At 36.2% G+C, this 13,541-nt stretch overlaps 2 protein-coding genes across 6 annotated transcripts in view; one reads left to right on the forward strand and one right to left on the reverse strand.

Annotated features, from left to right (window-relative positions):
- The window catches only part of LOC108691583 (ubiquitin-like-conjugating enzyme ATG10), a 6,153-nt gene extending 2,354 nt beyond the window's left edge, over positions 1 to 3,799 (reverse strand). For both annotated transcript variants that reach the window (XM_018199400.1, XM_018199399.1), the window contains exon 1: positions 3,284 to 3,799. In XM_018199400.1, coding sequence (XP_018054889.1) covers positions 3,284 to 3,777 — 494 coding nt within the window. In that variant the 5' untranslated portion in view covers positions 3,778 to 3,799. The remainder of the gene's footprint in view (positions 1 to 3,283) is intronic.
- Positions 2,297 to 13,541, forward strand: part of LOC108691581 (single-stranded DNA-binding protein 3) — a 21,384-nt gene continuing 10,139 nt past the window's right edge. The window contains exons 1-10 of one of the 4 annotated variants that reach the window (XM_018199397.1): positions 2,297 to 4,095; positions 8,463 to 8,535; positions 8,626 to 8,687; positions 8,763 to 8,847; positions 9,004 to 9,045; positions 9,234 to 9,320; positions 11,488 to 11,595; positions 12,082 to 12,156; positions 12,419 to 12,467; positions 13,168 to 13,197. In XM_018199397.1, the coding sequence (XP_018054886.1) occupies positions 4,040 to 4,095; positions 8,463 to 8,535; positions 8,626 to 8,687; positions 8,763 to 8,847; positions 9,004 to 9,045; positions 9,234 to 9,320; positions 11,488 to 11,595; positions 12,082 to 12,156; positions 12,419 to 12,467; positions 13,168 to 13,197 (667 nt within the window). In that variant the 5' untranslated portion in view covers positions 2,297 to 4,039. The remainder of the gene's footprint in view (positions 4,096 to 8,462; positions 8,536 to 8,625; positions 8,688 to 8,762; positions 8,848 to 9,003; positions 9,046 to 9,233; positions 9,321 to 11,487; positions 11,596 to 12,081; positions 12,157 to 12,418; positions 12,468 to 13,167; positions 13,198 to 13,541) is intronic. The other 3 variants (XM_018199395.1, XM_018199396.1, XM_018199398.1) reach the window with 3 other exon arrangements.

Consider the following 13,541-nt stretch of genomic DNA (forward strand, 5'->3'; position numbering starts at 1 on the left):
AAAGCCATGACAGAATTATAGAAGATTTTGTCTAATTTTGCATAGCAACGTACGAGTCGTAACGTCGATCGTATGATAAAATTGAAAAAGGGGGAAGCGGTTCACCCGAGAGAACAGCGTGCCTCTTCTCCCCTTCCCTGCTCGATATGCCGCTACCTTCTCGCCAAACTCTCTATCGCGTCAATTGTCGACTATTTCGCGTCGGACACGTCCGCCGACGTTCGGGCATAATCGGATCCTCACATCGCGCTTCTCTTCCCAGTGTCCCGATCGCTCAACCCTCCCCGCGTCCTCCTACACCGCTCCAGGGATTGTCGACATACGCACGCCGATAGTACTTGCTAGTGGTGTGCACACAAGCGTATTACGACTCTAGTATGTGTGTTCGTATGTGTGCGTGTGTGTGTGTGTGTCGTGCATTGGCCAGCGACCAATCGGACGCGGAGATGCAGCCAGTGGTGTACCACGAGCGGGCGCGAGAGCGAGAGTTGTGTGCCCTTTTTCCACCCTCTCCTGCCCACCATTCTGTCGCGCGAGTCCTTTTTAGGACAGCTTCGTCCTTTATTCGACAACGTGCTGTCGGCGTGTCATCGTGCGGGAATAGAATTTCTCGCTTGTTTTACGCCTGCGCCCTTTATCGCAAATTCGAAGTATCGACCTATCCCAATATCGCATAGCGCGTTTTTTTTTTAACAACGATTCCATACAAGTTGCGACAAAGCAATGATATGTCGCTTGTTGGCGCTTCATTGACGACGACGACGATGATGATTCGCAAAGAATCCGCTTACATAGGAAGTATCCCGGCGTGCGGAAAACGCGCGCTCCGCCAATCCGCTCGACGGTTCTCCAGTCTCCTCCATTCGACGAGATAATACGCTTTATTTACTTCGCACGCCGATATGTATTACCGTTGTCAATAACATGGCCGAGACTAACAACGCAAGGCCGGCAGGAGATAAAATATTATAATTTACTAATTTGTTAAAATCATTGTAAAAATATTGTAATTATGTTCCTTCGCGCAAAAAATAAAATAATAAACTGTCAAATGAGCTAACAATACATGTATATATCACAAGCAAACGAATAAGAAATCTATCTAATGCCAGAAAGAGTGATTATTAATTTTTAAGTTTGATAAGTTGCTGATATATTAATCTATTTGTAACGATTTTAAGCGAATTTGATGTATATAATTTTTTGCAGCATAATATTTTCGAAAATTCAAATCCAATACAAGCCCAACTGAACCTTTTTAGTTCAGGTATCAGAATTCTTAATTCTTCCTATGTCGACTTTCATAGAAATGAAACTACTTGTTAGAAAACTTTCTCTGCAGGACAATATAAAAACAGGCAGCGTCAGAATATCTTCAGACAAAATGTATCCTTGAAGACAAAATAAAGTCTTGTCAATTGAATTTTTCAACCGTAGCAAAACGTAATGGTTCGTCTTTCCGTTGGATTTAAAATCTAATAACACAAATCTAAATGGAAGTTAATATAAACTCAAAATGAAATCAGTTATATTCTCTGCGTATATGATTTTCGATGAATATTTTCGCGAAAATGCAATAGCAACAAGCATGATTACGTTGAGAAAATTATGCATAAAGGAAAAAAACGGTTGTTAAAGCAATCTTGAATAAACAATTTTTTCAAATTATGACCCATATGTGGAACATTTTTCTGCTGCGTTCAGCAGAAAAAGCAGTTTTGCAAGATAATATATGTATCTAAAAAAAGTAAGATTTTATTGCATTAAAATTAAAATGAAAGTACCGCAGTTTGATTTCCTTTTAGATTAGAAAAATATAATTAAAAAGAATGATTATATTATGCAAAAGTTATGCTTTGCATCTGTGATAAAATTCTTTAATATTATATTTAATATTTAAATTCTTCGAAGTAGAATCTCTAAAGAATGAAAATTGAGTTTTGAAAAAGAGTGAGATTCACTTCAAAATTTTTAGAGGATAAAATACAATAAATACATTTAATCTCCAATGAGGAACTACAAACAAGAGTCATAAAGAATCTTATGACAGTTACAAAACTGCTTTTTCTGCTAAACGCAGCCACTTGTTCGTATCGATGATACATGTTCGTTTCTACCAATGTAGTTTAATTTTAATCCGGTTCTACTAATTCTTTATCTTTCTCCAATTCTTCGAATTAAAAAAAAAAAAAGAATAAATTGAACTGAGATTAAAATTAATCTACATTGATATAGAAACGGACAAAATCAGAGAAAATCACGCAACCACGGGGACATAGAGGGCTTCATTCGCTCCTCCGTTTTTCGAGTCCACTCGTAACGGCACTGGCATAACAAGCGGCGATGCGCGCGCACCGTTCCCGGCCGGTGCGAGAGACGAGGACAGCGCATCGATACTGCGAGAGATCGAGCGATAGGAAGGGAACAGTGTGAAGGGAGCGGCGAGCGAGCGAGACAGAGCGTAACGAAGACAGGTACGAAGCGAGGGAGAAAGGCGAGGGACGACTCCGCTGACTCATCTGCGTGTAGTCGTGCAGCGTGTGCGAAATCCACGAGTCACATTTCCGAACTTGCTCGTGTTTACACGACAGTAAGTTCAATCCGCTTTCACTCTCCTCGCTTCGTCCCTCGTTTCCTAGCTTCGTTCCATCTCTCGCATCGCCGTCGTGTCTCTTCTAGCGGGCTGTGCGGACTTGCGGTGCGTGCGTGCGCGCATACTTGATGCGTGTATGTGTAGTGGAAGTTTACGTGTGCGTATATATTTGCGCGTGCGCACGGGGCACGTATGCGTTATGTACATCGTGTGGCCGCAGTGATACACCGTTCCCGTGTTGCGAGACGTTTTTGGGCTGAGAGCGCGCACTACAAAGCGAGATTTGTTGAAGGACGAGAGCCGCGTCCGGCGGCGACAACAACAACAACGACGACGACGACGACGACAACGACGACGACGACGACGACGACGACGACGACGACGACGACGACGAGCGAGTTCGTCTTCGATACGCAACGACTAGTACCGAGTACGAGGTGACCGACAGTCACAGTGGCTAGCGAGCGAGCATACGGAGTGAAGTGAGTTGACGACGACGTCGCCAACGATCGCGATCCAAGACAATAGAACGGCGTCGCGTTCGAGCGGTAACGCGAATTCGTGAAGGCACGATACCGAAAGACTGTGAAGTTGCAAGAAGGAAGTCGTAGAAGAAACGATGAAGACTTGGACAGCGGCGGCGACAGCGACAGTGCTGGCGACGACAACAAGGCGCCCCCAGCGACGCACCTGAACCAACCGCTGACGATTACGACGACGATGACGACGTCGTGATGCGTTGCACCGTGTCGCTCCAGTATCGCGCAGCAGCAGGCACCTCGCTCCAATTGTGACGCGACGGGTTCGTGACGTGACGCGACGAAAGCGGGACGGAGAAGACCTTGTCGGCACGCGAGCGAGCAAGCAAGCGAGCAAGCAAGCAAGCAAGCAAGCAAGCAAGCAAGCAAAGCAAGACGGGGAGGTGGTGAGGAAGAGGGAGAAAAAGAAAGAGAGAGAGAGAGAGAGAGAGAGAAAGAAAGAAAGAGTGAGACGGAAACACCCCTCCCGCAAGACTCTTTTCTGTGCTGCAGCGAGCGGGAAAGAGACGGACGTAAATTAAAAGAGTGTGTGTGCGCGCGCGCGCGCGCGTGTGTGTGTGTGTGCGTGCGTGCGTGCGTGCGTGCGTGTGTAATCTGTGTATATGTTCTGTGTACGTGCACCTTTTCCTCGGGGTCGCGTTTCATTTGACACGACGTCGCACGTCGACGACGTAAGCACGCCGAGCGATTACCGTTCGCCGTTCGCTCTCGGGTGAAGCGAGACAGACGCCGCACACGTATACAACACAGGGAACCGAGCGTAGCGCACCCGCAAGACTCGACGAGAGAGTCCCCGATATCTCCCGTATACTTTTTAACTCCACTCAGCCGTCCAGCGCGGTTATACGAAGAAACGGCGGTGCACTTGTGTTTACGCTAGAAGTATTGACCGGCCACCACGGCGACCATGTACGCGAAGGGAAAAGGGTCGGCGGTGCCCTCGGACTCTCAGGCGAGGGAAAAGTACGTATCGTATCGTTCAGCGAGAATTGAGAGAGAGAGAGAGAGAGAGAGAGAGAGAAATGATTGGCGTTCGATTGTGAAAATTCCGACCGGCCATTGATCGCTCGGTATAACTCCATTTTTCTTCCAGGGCATCCTCTTGCCTCCCGCCCCTCTTCTACCCCTCCCGCCTCCCCTCTGCGCACCCGGAGACCCCGCTCGCTCCATCCGCGCGGGCTCTTCCCCCTCCACGCTCCCTCCATCACCCCCTTCGCCGTCTCGCCGGTTCTTTTTGCTCGGAGCGTGTGCATCGCGCGTACATCGCGACCGGAGAACCCGGTTCGTCGGGTTAATCCAGTTTACCTACCGATGGCCGATGAGCCATTCGTTTGTTCTTCTCTCGCTTTCCTTTTTTGTATGTTTCTCTTCGCGAACGTATGTACGCGATGATGCTCCCTTGCTTGCTTTTCCTTTCCTCTCTCATATCCGCCCTCCTCTCCCCCCCCCCCAGCGCGAGATCGATTCGAGACTTGACGTGCGAAAGGCTCGATCGCTGACACGCGCCATTGCGAAGAGAAAACTCGCGAGGTGAAAATTCCCGAGGATTCCAGCAATTTCCCCAGCAAATGGACTGGCGTTGTTCATCGTTGGCTATTCACGTTTTTTATATTAAAATGACACTGGCGGAGTCTCCGAATGGGGGGATCATGATTGTCATGTCTCCTCTTTTAAAAATATTTATAGCATGTTGTATATTTTTTTTAATATTTTTAAAATTAATCACAATTTTGATATTTCAAAAATATTTTTTAATTTAAGAAATTCCTATATATAAATAATATGGATTTTATTATATTATTCTTCCTCTTTGTATTAATTTATTTTTAAATAAAATGTTTTATGAAATACTTATTTAAATGATAATTTTTCAATGCAATAATTTTAATAATTCAATATTTTATTTTTTTTATATTTGACCTTACAAAATTTCGTTTGCAACGAGCTAAAAAATGGCCCTTCCTTGACAAATTTCTGAATCCAGTGATGCAAAATGATAAATAATATCAGTTTGTTTGCTGGGACATTCGCGAATCTCTGAATCTCGCCTTCGAGCGAATCATTTCAATGCCCAATTCAAAAACGGGCTGATCCAATTCATGTTCATTTATGGAATTATTGACTGCCTTTAACAAAAAAAAAAACAGCGCTCTATAAAAAATTTTTTAATCTTCAGTACACACAATGATTTTCCTTTACTACATATGATCGGTCTTTCGTGTCCTGAATTAATTATCACTTTAACAGATATATAAAAATTACTAAGTAATTTTTACATATACTTCAATATCTTTAGGAAGTATCTGGAAGGTTGTGTATTTAAAAAAATAATATATAAATGTTATAATTAATTACTCGATGCTCCTAGTTTTTCGAAGAAGAGAAATGTAAAGCGAATGAGATCCAAAGGGTTAATATGATTGCCCTTATTATAGTTACTGAATCTAACTGTATCAATTATTCATAAGAATTTTACAAAAGTTGGAAAACTGTTTCTTCTGTTGAACGCAGTCATTTCATCTTGTTGTTCATCAAAGACTTTCCATTTGACTCAGATCAATTTGATAAGTCTTTGTTATTCGTAGGATATCGAAATCCTGTTTTTTATTTTCTAATTATTTATAATAATTGTGATTTATATTTAGCTTTACTTAACCCGATTATAATGTAAAAATTGTGTTTTTCTAGCTATGCTCAATCACTAAATTGAAGGTTTTGTAATGATAACTCAAAAGTTATTCGTTACAAAATCATCAGTTTTTTTTATTAATTAAGGGAAATACAATTTCTACATTATCAGATTAAGTTCATTCATAAGTTAAATTGAGTCCAAGAGAAATAAAATGATGTTTGTGTCGGCTCGTGTTACTAAATGAAAAGCACTCAAAGTTAAAAACAAGGAAAAATTGTGCTCATGACCGTTGTGAGGATGAATTGGAGCAGCCCTGGATCTCAATGGTGCGAAACGAACGTCAATGGATAAATATGAGCAATATCAAAATCAGTAGGAAATTAAATCAAATTGAATTATTCTCATTTTAATCAATGTAGATTAATTTTAATTTCTTCAATTTCTTATATTCATCTTCTCTAAGAATTGGAAAAAGTTGAAGAGTAAGTTGAATCGAATATTAAAGTTAATCTATATTAATGGAAGGAGATAGAAAGTTAGATTATAATTAATTAGATTAGTTACATTACAATATTATTATACATTATAATTATTAGCCGGCGAGTGATCTCGAACGATGTCACTTCTTCAATTTGAAATTATTTCGACTAATCGCGCGAAGTTGCCGAGGTATCGATCTTTTTGTCTACGGCGTTAGGCGATATCTCGAGTTGCCGCACTCGAGTTTTTAAACTTCGGGCTTCGTTCCTCGCGTTTTTGTTTCCCTCTATCATCTTCCTTCTCTAAATATCGCGAGTATAATATACGCTAGGAAAGCGAAACTTGAGTGAACAAACTTAACATTTTAGCTACGGAATGAGGTCGGGAGCAGTTGTTAACGGGAATTAGCCGGTCATAAACCGCCGATGCGACTGATTGCCGTAACAGTTGTAATTAACTCGCAACTCGCGATACCTCAGCCCTTTCCATCGCAGTTCTGATTGCGATGCGGATTGAGAATTGTAATCCAATCGATCGACCGGTCTGTGGTCTCGAACTCGAGAAACTTCCCATATGGCACAGACTTCCGTAGGACGTCCTGAAGACATCCAGAGAATGTCCTAAAAGCTCATGTCTTTTAAAGCCCATGTAAAATGTTTGTCTTGGCGCTTTTCATTTAGATCTATTTCCATCGAATGTGGATTAACTTAATCTCAGTTCAACTAAATTAAGAGAAATCTTAATTTTTCTCTAATTCTTAGAACTAGAAAAAACTGAAGAGTCAGTTGAACGAAGATTAAAATTAAATTACATTGGTAAAGAAATGGGCATTAGTAACACAAGTCGGCACAAATGTTTTATTTCTCTTAGCATCCCGTATTGAAGATTTAGAATTGGGAATTAGAGATTAGAATTCAACCAATCGGAATGGAATGGATTGAAATTAAAATTATCTGACTAAATTTTAATCTCAAAACATAGTATGATTGTCTTAAGGATGTTTTCCGATTTTGTAACATATAATAATTATTATTATCATATATTAACATATAATAATTATTAATTCTTAACATATAATATTTATTCTTATTATCGTTTCGCAGGTATTATACAGTGAAGGAATTTTTGGAACTTTTTTTTTTATAAAAAAAGACAGATGTAATGACGATGTAATGATATCGAATTATCGTTAAGTTACAAAATCGAGTACAGGAGCGTTTCACGTATGCACACATTGAAAAAAAATAATGTTATCAACAGTTGTTATTTCAATATATTTTATTAATTTGAAAATATTTTTGTTGAATCAACATAATATTATTAATGAAATAAATACGTTATGTTCTTGTTTTGATAAAATTTTATTTGTTTTTTGAGTGTTACTGAATAAATAAATTGTTTTCAATTAAAATAATGCTATTCATTTTACATCATTTTTTTCAATTCATGATGTATTTTCTTCTTGTTGTTCATCAAATATTAAACAAGGATAAAATAATACGTGATGCATTATTCGTGAAATGGAATGCACCCCAGGGCCTTGAAAATTCTTGATAAATATCGTGTACGAAAATATACGAAAATACATACGTTATTTATATTATAGATTTCTCTAATTTTTCGTACTACACTTTTCCAGAATCAGACCTCTGGACGGCCCCTCGGGGATAAAGTTAGCTGCTCCGGACGTTCGGAAATCAGAAAATTGAGGATGGGAAAAACGAAATCGAGGATGAAAAAAAAAACGAAATCGACCCAGGGAAGCTTGTCTAGCTCGCGCGTAACCCGCTTTCTCGCGAGAGGCGATTGATCCGCGCGCGCTGTCAGTCACCGTGGAGCCGCGTATGCGCTCCGCTCCGATTCGCGGATTGGCGGTTTCCGATTCGCGCGCCATGTTTGTATCACCCGGCTCTTCTCTCGGTGCGCGGGCTCGCTCAACGATGCACCCAGCCGCGCGTTTATTGCCTTGCGCAGGGAAAGTCGGCGTTAACTTCACGTTTAACGAACGGACCTGTATTATTGTCGAGACGGTTTCGAATTAAGTACGGGCTTTCTAAAAAAAAAGGAGAGAAAGACGAATGATGGATATTGATCCCTCCTCGTTTTGTAACTCGCCTGCTTTTTTTATGTTTCTCGCCTCTTGCTGTCTCAAAGTTAGTTTTTGCTTGAAATTATCTACTTAATTTTATTAATGGCTGATGGTTAATCATGTTTTCAGATTGGCGCTTTACGTGTACGAATACCTGTTACATGTAGGAGCACAAAAAGCAGCACAAACGTTTCTGTCAGAGGTAGAATGATTTTTTTGATCTATGTAAATCTTTTACGTCTGTATTATTGCAAACTATTGTTTTACTATATGATTTACTCTGCTTGTTTAGATTCGATGGGAGAAAAATATTACGCTGGGAGAGCCACCTGGGTTTTTACATTCTTGGTGGTGGTAAGTATACTATATTACATTAAAGAAATTGTCGGGGATGTTTCAATGTAAAATAATCGTAACATTTTTTTACAGTGTCTTTTGGGATCTATACTGCGCAGCGCCCGAAAGAAGAGACTCTTGTGAACATAGCAGTGAGGCCAAAGCATTTCATGACTATGTAATTATATTAATGATTATGATACTCTTTTGTAGTCGCATAAAATTATCAATTGTTTGATATTGAACCAAATGTTTAATATTAAATTGTTTAATATTAAACATAAATGCGTTTGCACTTGCTTTGCATATTATTTATGACATGTTCTGTTATCAGGGATTCGTGAATAGTGCTTACAACGTCAATGGAATTGCACATGTAAGTTGAAAAATTTATGTCAAATGTGTTAATATCGTTAAACATATATATTTAAATTTTACATTTTAACGCTTGTTTATATTGATAATTATAAAGAACCATATATAAATATATATATACTTTTTTAAATTTAAATATCTTTTCTCCACAAAGAAGAAAATTAATATTAGAAATTAAAATATTTACAGAATGCTGGGCCAGCCCCATCTCCAATTGGTCAAATGCCACCAAATGATGGAATGCCTGGTGGTCCTATGCCTCCTGCTTTCTTCCCAGTGAGTTTTCATAACAATAAAAAGTTTTCATAAAAATGTCTTAATTTCATTTGTTTTTATCTTTATTTACGAAATACATAAAATGAAAAAGCTATTATTTCATTAAATCGGTCGTCATATAATTACATTTTGATTGTACTTAATATTTGTAAAATATATTTTGATAATTTTAATTAATTTAAATTTAAAAAATTTAGTCTATTCAAATTATTATTTGTGTTGTAATGATAACATTTTTTCTGAAATGGTTTCAAATAGATTTTACACAAAAATCATTAAATATTTTGAAAAAAAAAAGATATTAATGTTTTGAAAATTTTAAATGATTTCAAATATAAATCTAAAGTATATTTTTATACACTAGATATGTGTGTATGTGTGCATTATACACACATAGTCATGTATCTGTTATCATTGTTATGCATAGTCCTTTATTAAAAATTTACACTTGATTCAAAGCATAATACACAATTAAGCTATTTTAAAAATAAAGATTGTAATGTAACCAAATCTAGTAAGAAAATATAATTTTAATTTAATTAATAAATCAAGAAGAAATATATAGAAAACATCTAAGTAAGTAAATGAAATGATGACTTGTCAATGTTTAATTTAGGTTATTGTTTAGAAAACAATTATTGATATAGATAATTTTAAATAATTTTTAAATAAGCTACATATGTGATAAATAAGTGACAAAACCGATTTTTGTACAATTTGTTTTTCTTTCTTTTGGTTGAGTTCGAAAAATGAATTATATGTTATACATTTACATGATAATTATTTAACTAAATATATTTATATATCCCTGACCGATAAATATACACACATTAGCCGTAGTCGTGATTAACTTGTTTTGAAACAAGTGTATATTCAAAAGACGTTCTTATGTCATGCTTGTCTCTATACTGTATATATGTACTTACTTTCTCTCTGCTCTCTATCTAATACTTGTATGTGCGTTCTTGTACCATTTTCACTGTTTCATCTTCTTGGCGCATAAAACAAATCTAGAAACTCTATGAAGAACAGGATTATATAGATGTTAGAATATATTTAGAGCACAATATTGGTACAGTAAGCATATCATGAAGAGTATATTACTTTGTGCTGGTCATGTCGCAGTAACACAAAAAGATTGCAGGTAGAGACATTATTGTTCCATTTGTGTTATACAAACATTTGTTTGCAAAATATAAATTGACATTTTAATGTTTTCTTAGATTACATAGCCAGCCAAAGTTATATTCTTTAGAATGTATGGGACAACTAACATGGAAGCCTGCTTAGAAATGTAGTTTAGTTTTTTTTACAAATGGTCCATGATATTATTTAACAAACGTTGATTTCTTAGATATTATAATAATTATTTGTTATATGATTAATTATTTATAAAAATTAAAAAGATTTATAATTTTTCAAAATACGTGATATATGTATATAATTCTATAAATTTATGGTTTAATATATAATCATATATAATTATACATTTGTTAAAGATTATAATTACATGCAAAAGATATAAATTTTTTATCTTTTCATATCAGTATTTGAGATTTATTCTTTATTTGTATAATAGTATAAATACGATCTTATATTATTGATATCTTAATAATAATATTTGTGACAACTATTTATTATAAATGAAAAACTATAAATACTATAAAATGTATGCGAAAAAAAGAAAAATTAAGAAAAGTTATGCATCTGTTGCTTGTCAAAGTAGTCGTCCCCTACTAGATTAGAAAAAAATAATGCTACACAATATGTGAGTGATATAAATTGTTTCTAGATCTCTCTACATACATAGGTATCCTGTAATGCTTAGGAGTCATCATATATTCTTTCCAACGAAATTGTTTTACGTTCTATAACGCTGTACATTTTATAATTGATTGGCATCTTTTCATACTCTCTTGTATGTCTTGTTTCACAGTTTAAAATCGTTTCATATACAGGTTGTAATTATGAAAAGAGAGTGCACAACGACAGACACTGAAACGTCATTAGAACGTCATTAGAATTTTTCCTAATTACAACTTTCTGTCAGATAACTTAAGATGCTGAGATCATAGTATTAACACAATCATCCCCAAAGCCTTCTAGTCTAGCTGTTGCCTGGATCGCAGTGTTGCTACATGTCTGTCGTTTGCGTTGCTTGTTGCAGAACAACTCGACAATGCGACCATCTCCGCCCACACACCCCTCATCACAGCCATCCCCCCAGCACCCCCAGCCACCCCCGCCCCCACACTCGCAGATGATGTCCACCCAGGTAAGCCTCATTCAACACATACACTCTCACTCATGAAGAATCACTTATTCCGCTGTGTCATCGCACCATATCATGGTATAACCGAAATTCATAATTGTCGCCACAATCGCTATAATTGTTTCCTTCATAATGTCCTTCGTGGTTTTGTCTTTATACAGAAATAGGTTTATTAAAAGAGTTCTACGACAGTTTAGAATATTATGTTCATATTATATTATAAATGAATCTCATCTACAATTTGGGCTTAGAAACGTTGTGTAATGATAACCAACTAATGTGCTGCGATGAACTCGAATGCATATTTTATGGCCTATCATCTCACGGATTGCTTATTGTGGCTGCCTGATATTTATACTATATCTAGTCAATTCTGTGTATAGTAATCATGATTGACACTTTATGGATACTTAATTTACACCTTCCAATTATGAACTCAATATATTTTGTTATATGATCAATTTAATGAATGTTTATTTTCTGTTACAGTTTATGGGCCCTAGATATCCAGCAGGACCACGACCTGGAGTACGTATGCCACAAATGGGAAATGATTTTAATGGAGTAAGTACGAGAATTTAATTCATATATTATGATTTAAATAAATAAATAAATAAAATAAATAATATTTACATATATAGTGCCTATTGTTGGTCAATGTCTATTTTACATCTATTCATAATTCTTAAATATATTTAAATTTATATATTATAGGTATTATAGGTATTATATACATTATAGGTATTATATATATTATAGGTATTATAAATAATACTTTTATTACAAATATTATAATAGAGTTATAAATTTGGTATTTTTTTTACAGCCACCAGGACAACCAATGATGCCAAATAGTATGGATCCTACCAGGCAAGGTAAGAGATCATTTTTATGCCAGTGTTTCATTACTTTTTTCTGGCATTGACGAGAGTTGCGAGAGAAGAATGGCATAGACGCATGCGTACCAAAAACCACACAGCAATAAACGAATAAGTAATATTTTAAATTGGATTGGATTGCTGTGATGTGGAGTGGATTGGTTTTTGAATTGTCTAGTTACAAGCAGTGGTGTAGTTTGCGTTCGATTGTTACTGCTAGATATTCAGTCTTGTGTATTTTAGTATGTAAATGTATTTCAATAGGTCTTTTTATTTTATTTGATATGCTTTTATATAATTTTTTTTTATTTTTTTATATAAGTAATTCATGTAGTTACATATGTCATACATATTTTTCAGAATATTCTGTCATCTCATAATTTGATTCGAAAAAACACAGTTTATATCCTATTTTTAAATTATAATGAATTAATGAATATAAAAATATTATGAATTTTTATGTAATAGATAAAATGGCTTGGCTCTCAATTTATATGATTTAATAAAACACACATCTGTCAACATGATTATTTCAGTATATGTTCAAGAATAACTTTTAAATAATTTTTCAATAAGTTGCGTAATTAAATTCAAAAATAATTTTATCTGCTATACCACTGCAAAATAACTAGGCTTTACTACCATGAACCTGACCTTACCTACCTGCCGTACTAATGTGTGCTCTTGTGTTCCTCAGGCGAAGCTGGAGAATTTGTAGGGTGGCAAGGTAGGAAGCAACCCAAATCACACTCACATGACTTAGTCAAGCCTAACTTTTATTTTTTTCTTCTCCTTGCCTTCGATTTTTTTTTATTTTCATTTTCATAAAGATAATTGCACCGGCTTTGCCCTTTTGCAAGATGATTTGCTCATCCGAATTAGCATCCAGCATGACAATCGCAATTGAGTATACAGACGTGTATATTTGGTTTTGTATATAACAAATAAATTTTTTAATATAGTATATCGTCACATTATACAATAATTTTGTAATACTTTGTGCATATTTAAAAAAGAGCGTTGCTAATGTATGTGTGCAAATATTATAAATATATATATATATATATATAT

The sequence above is a fragment of the Atta colombica genome, unplaced genomic scaffold, assembly GCF_001594045.1.
Source record: "Atta colombica isolate Treedump-2 unplaced genomic scaffold, Acol1.0 scaffold47, whole genome shotgun sequence".
NCBI lineage: Eukaryota > Metazoa > Arthropoda > Insecta > Hymenoptera > Formicidae > Atta > Atta colombica.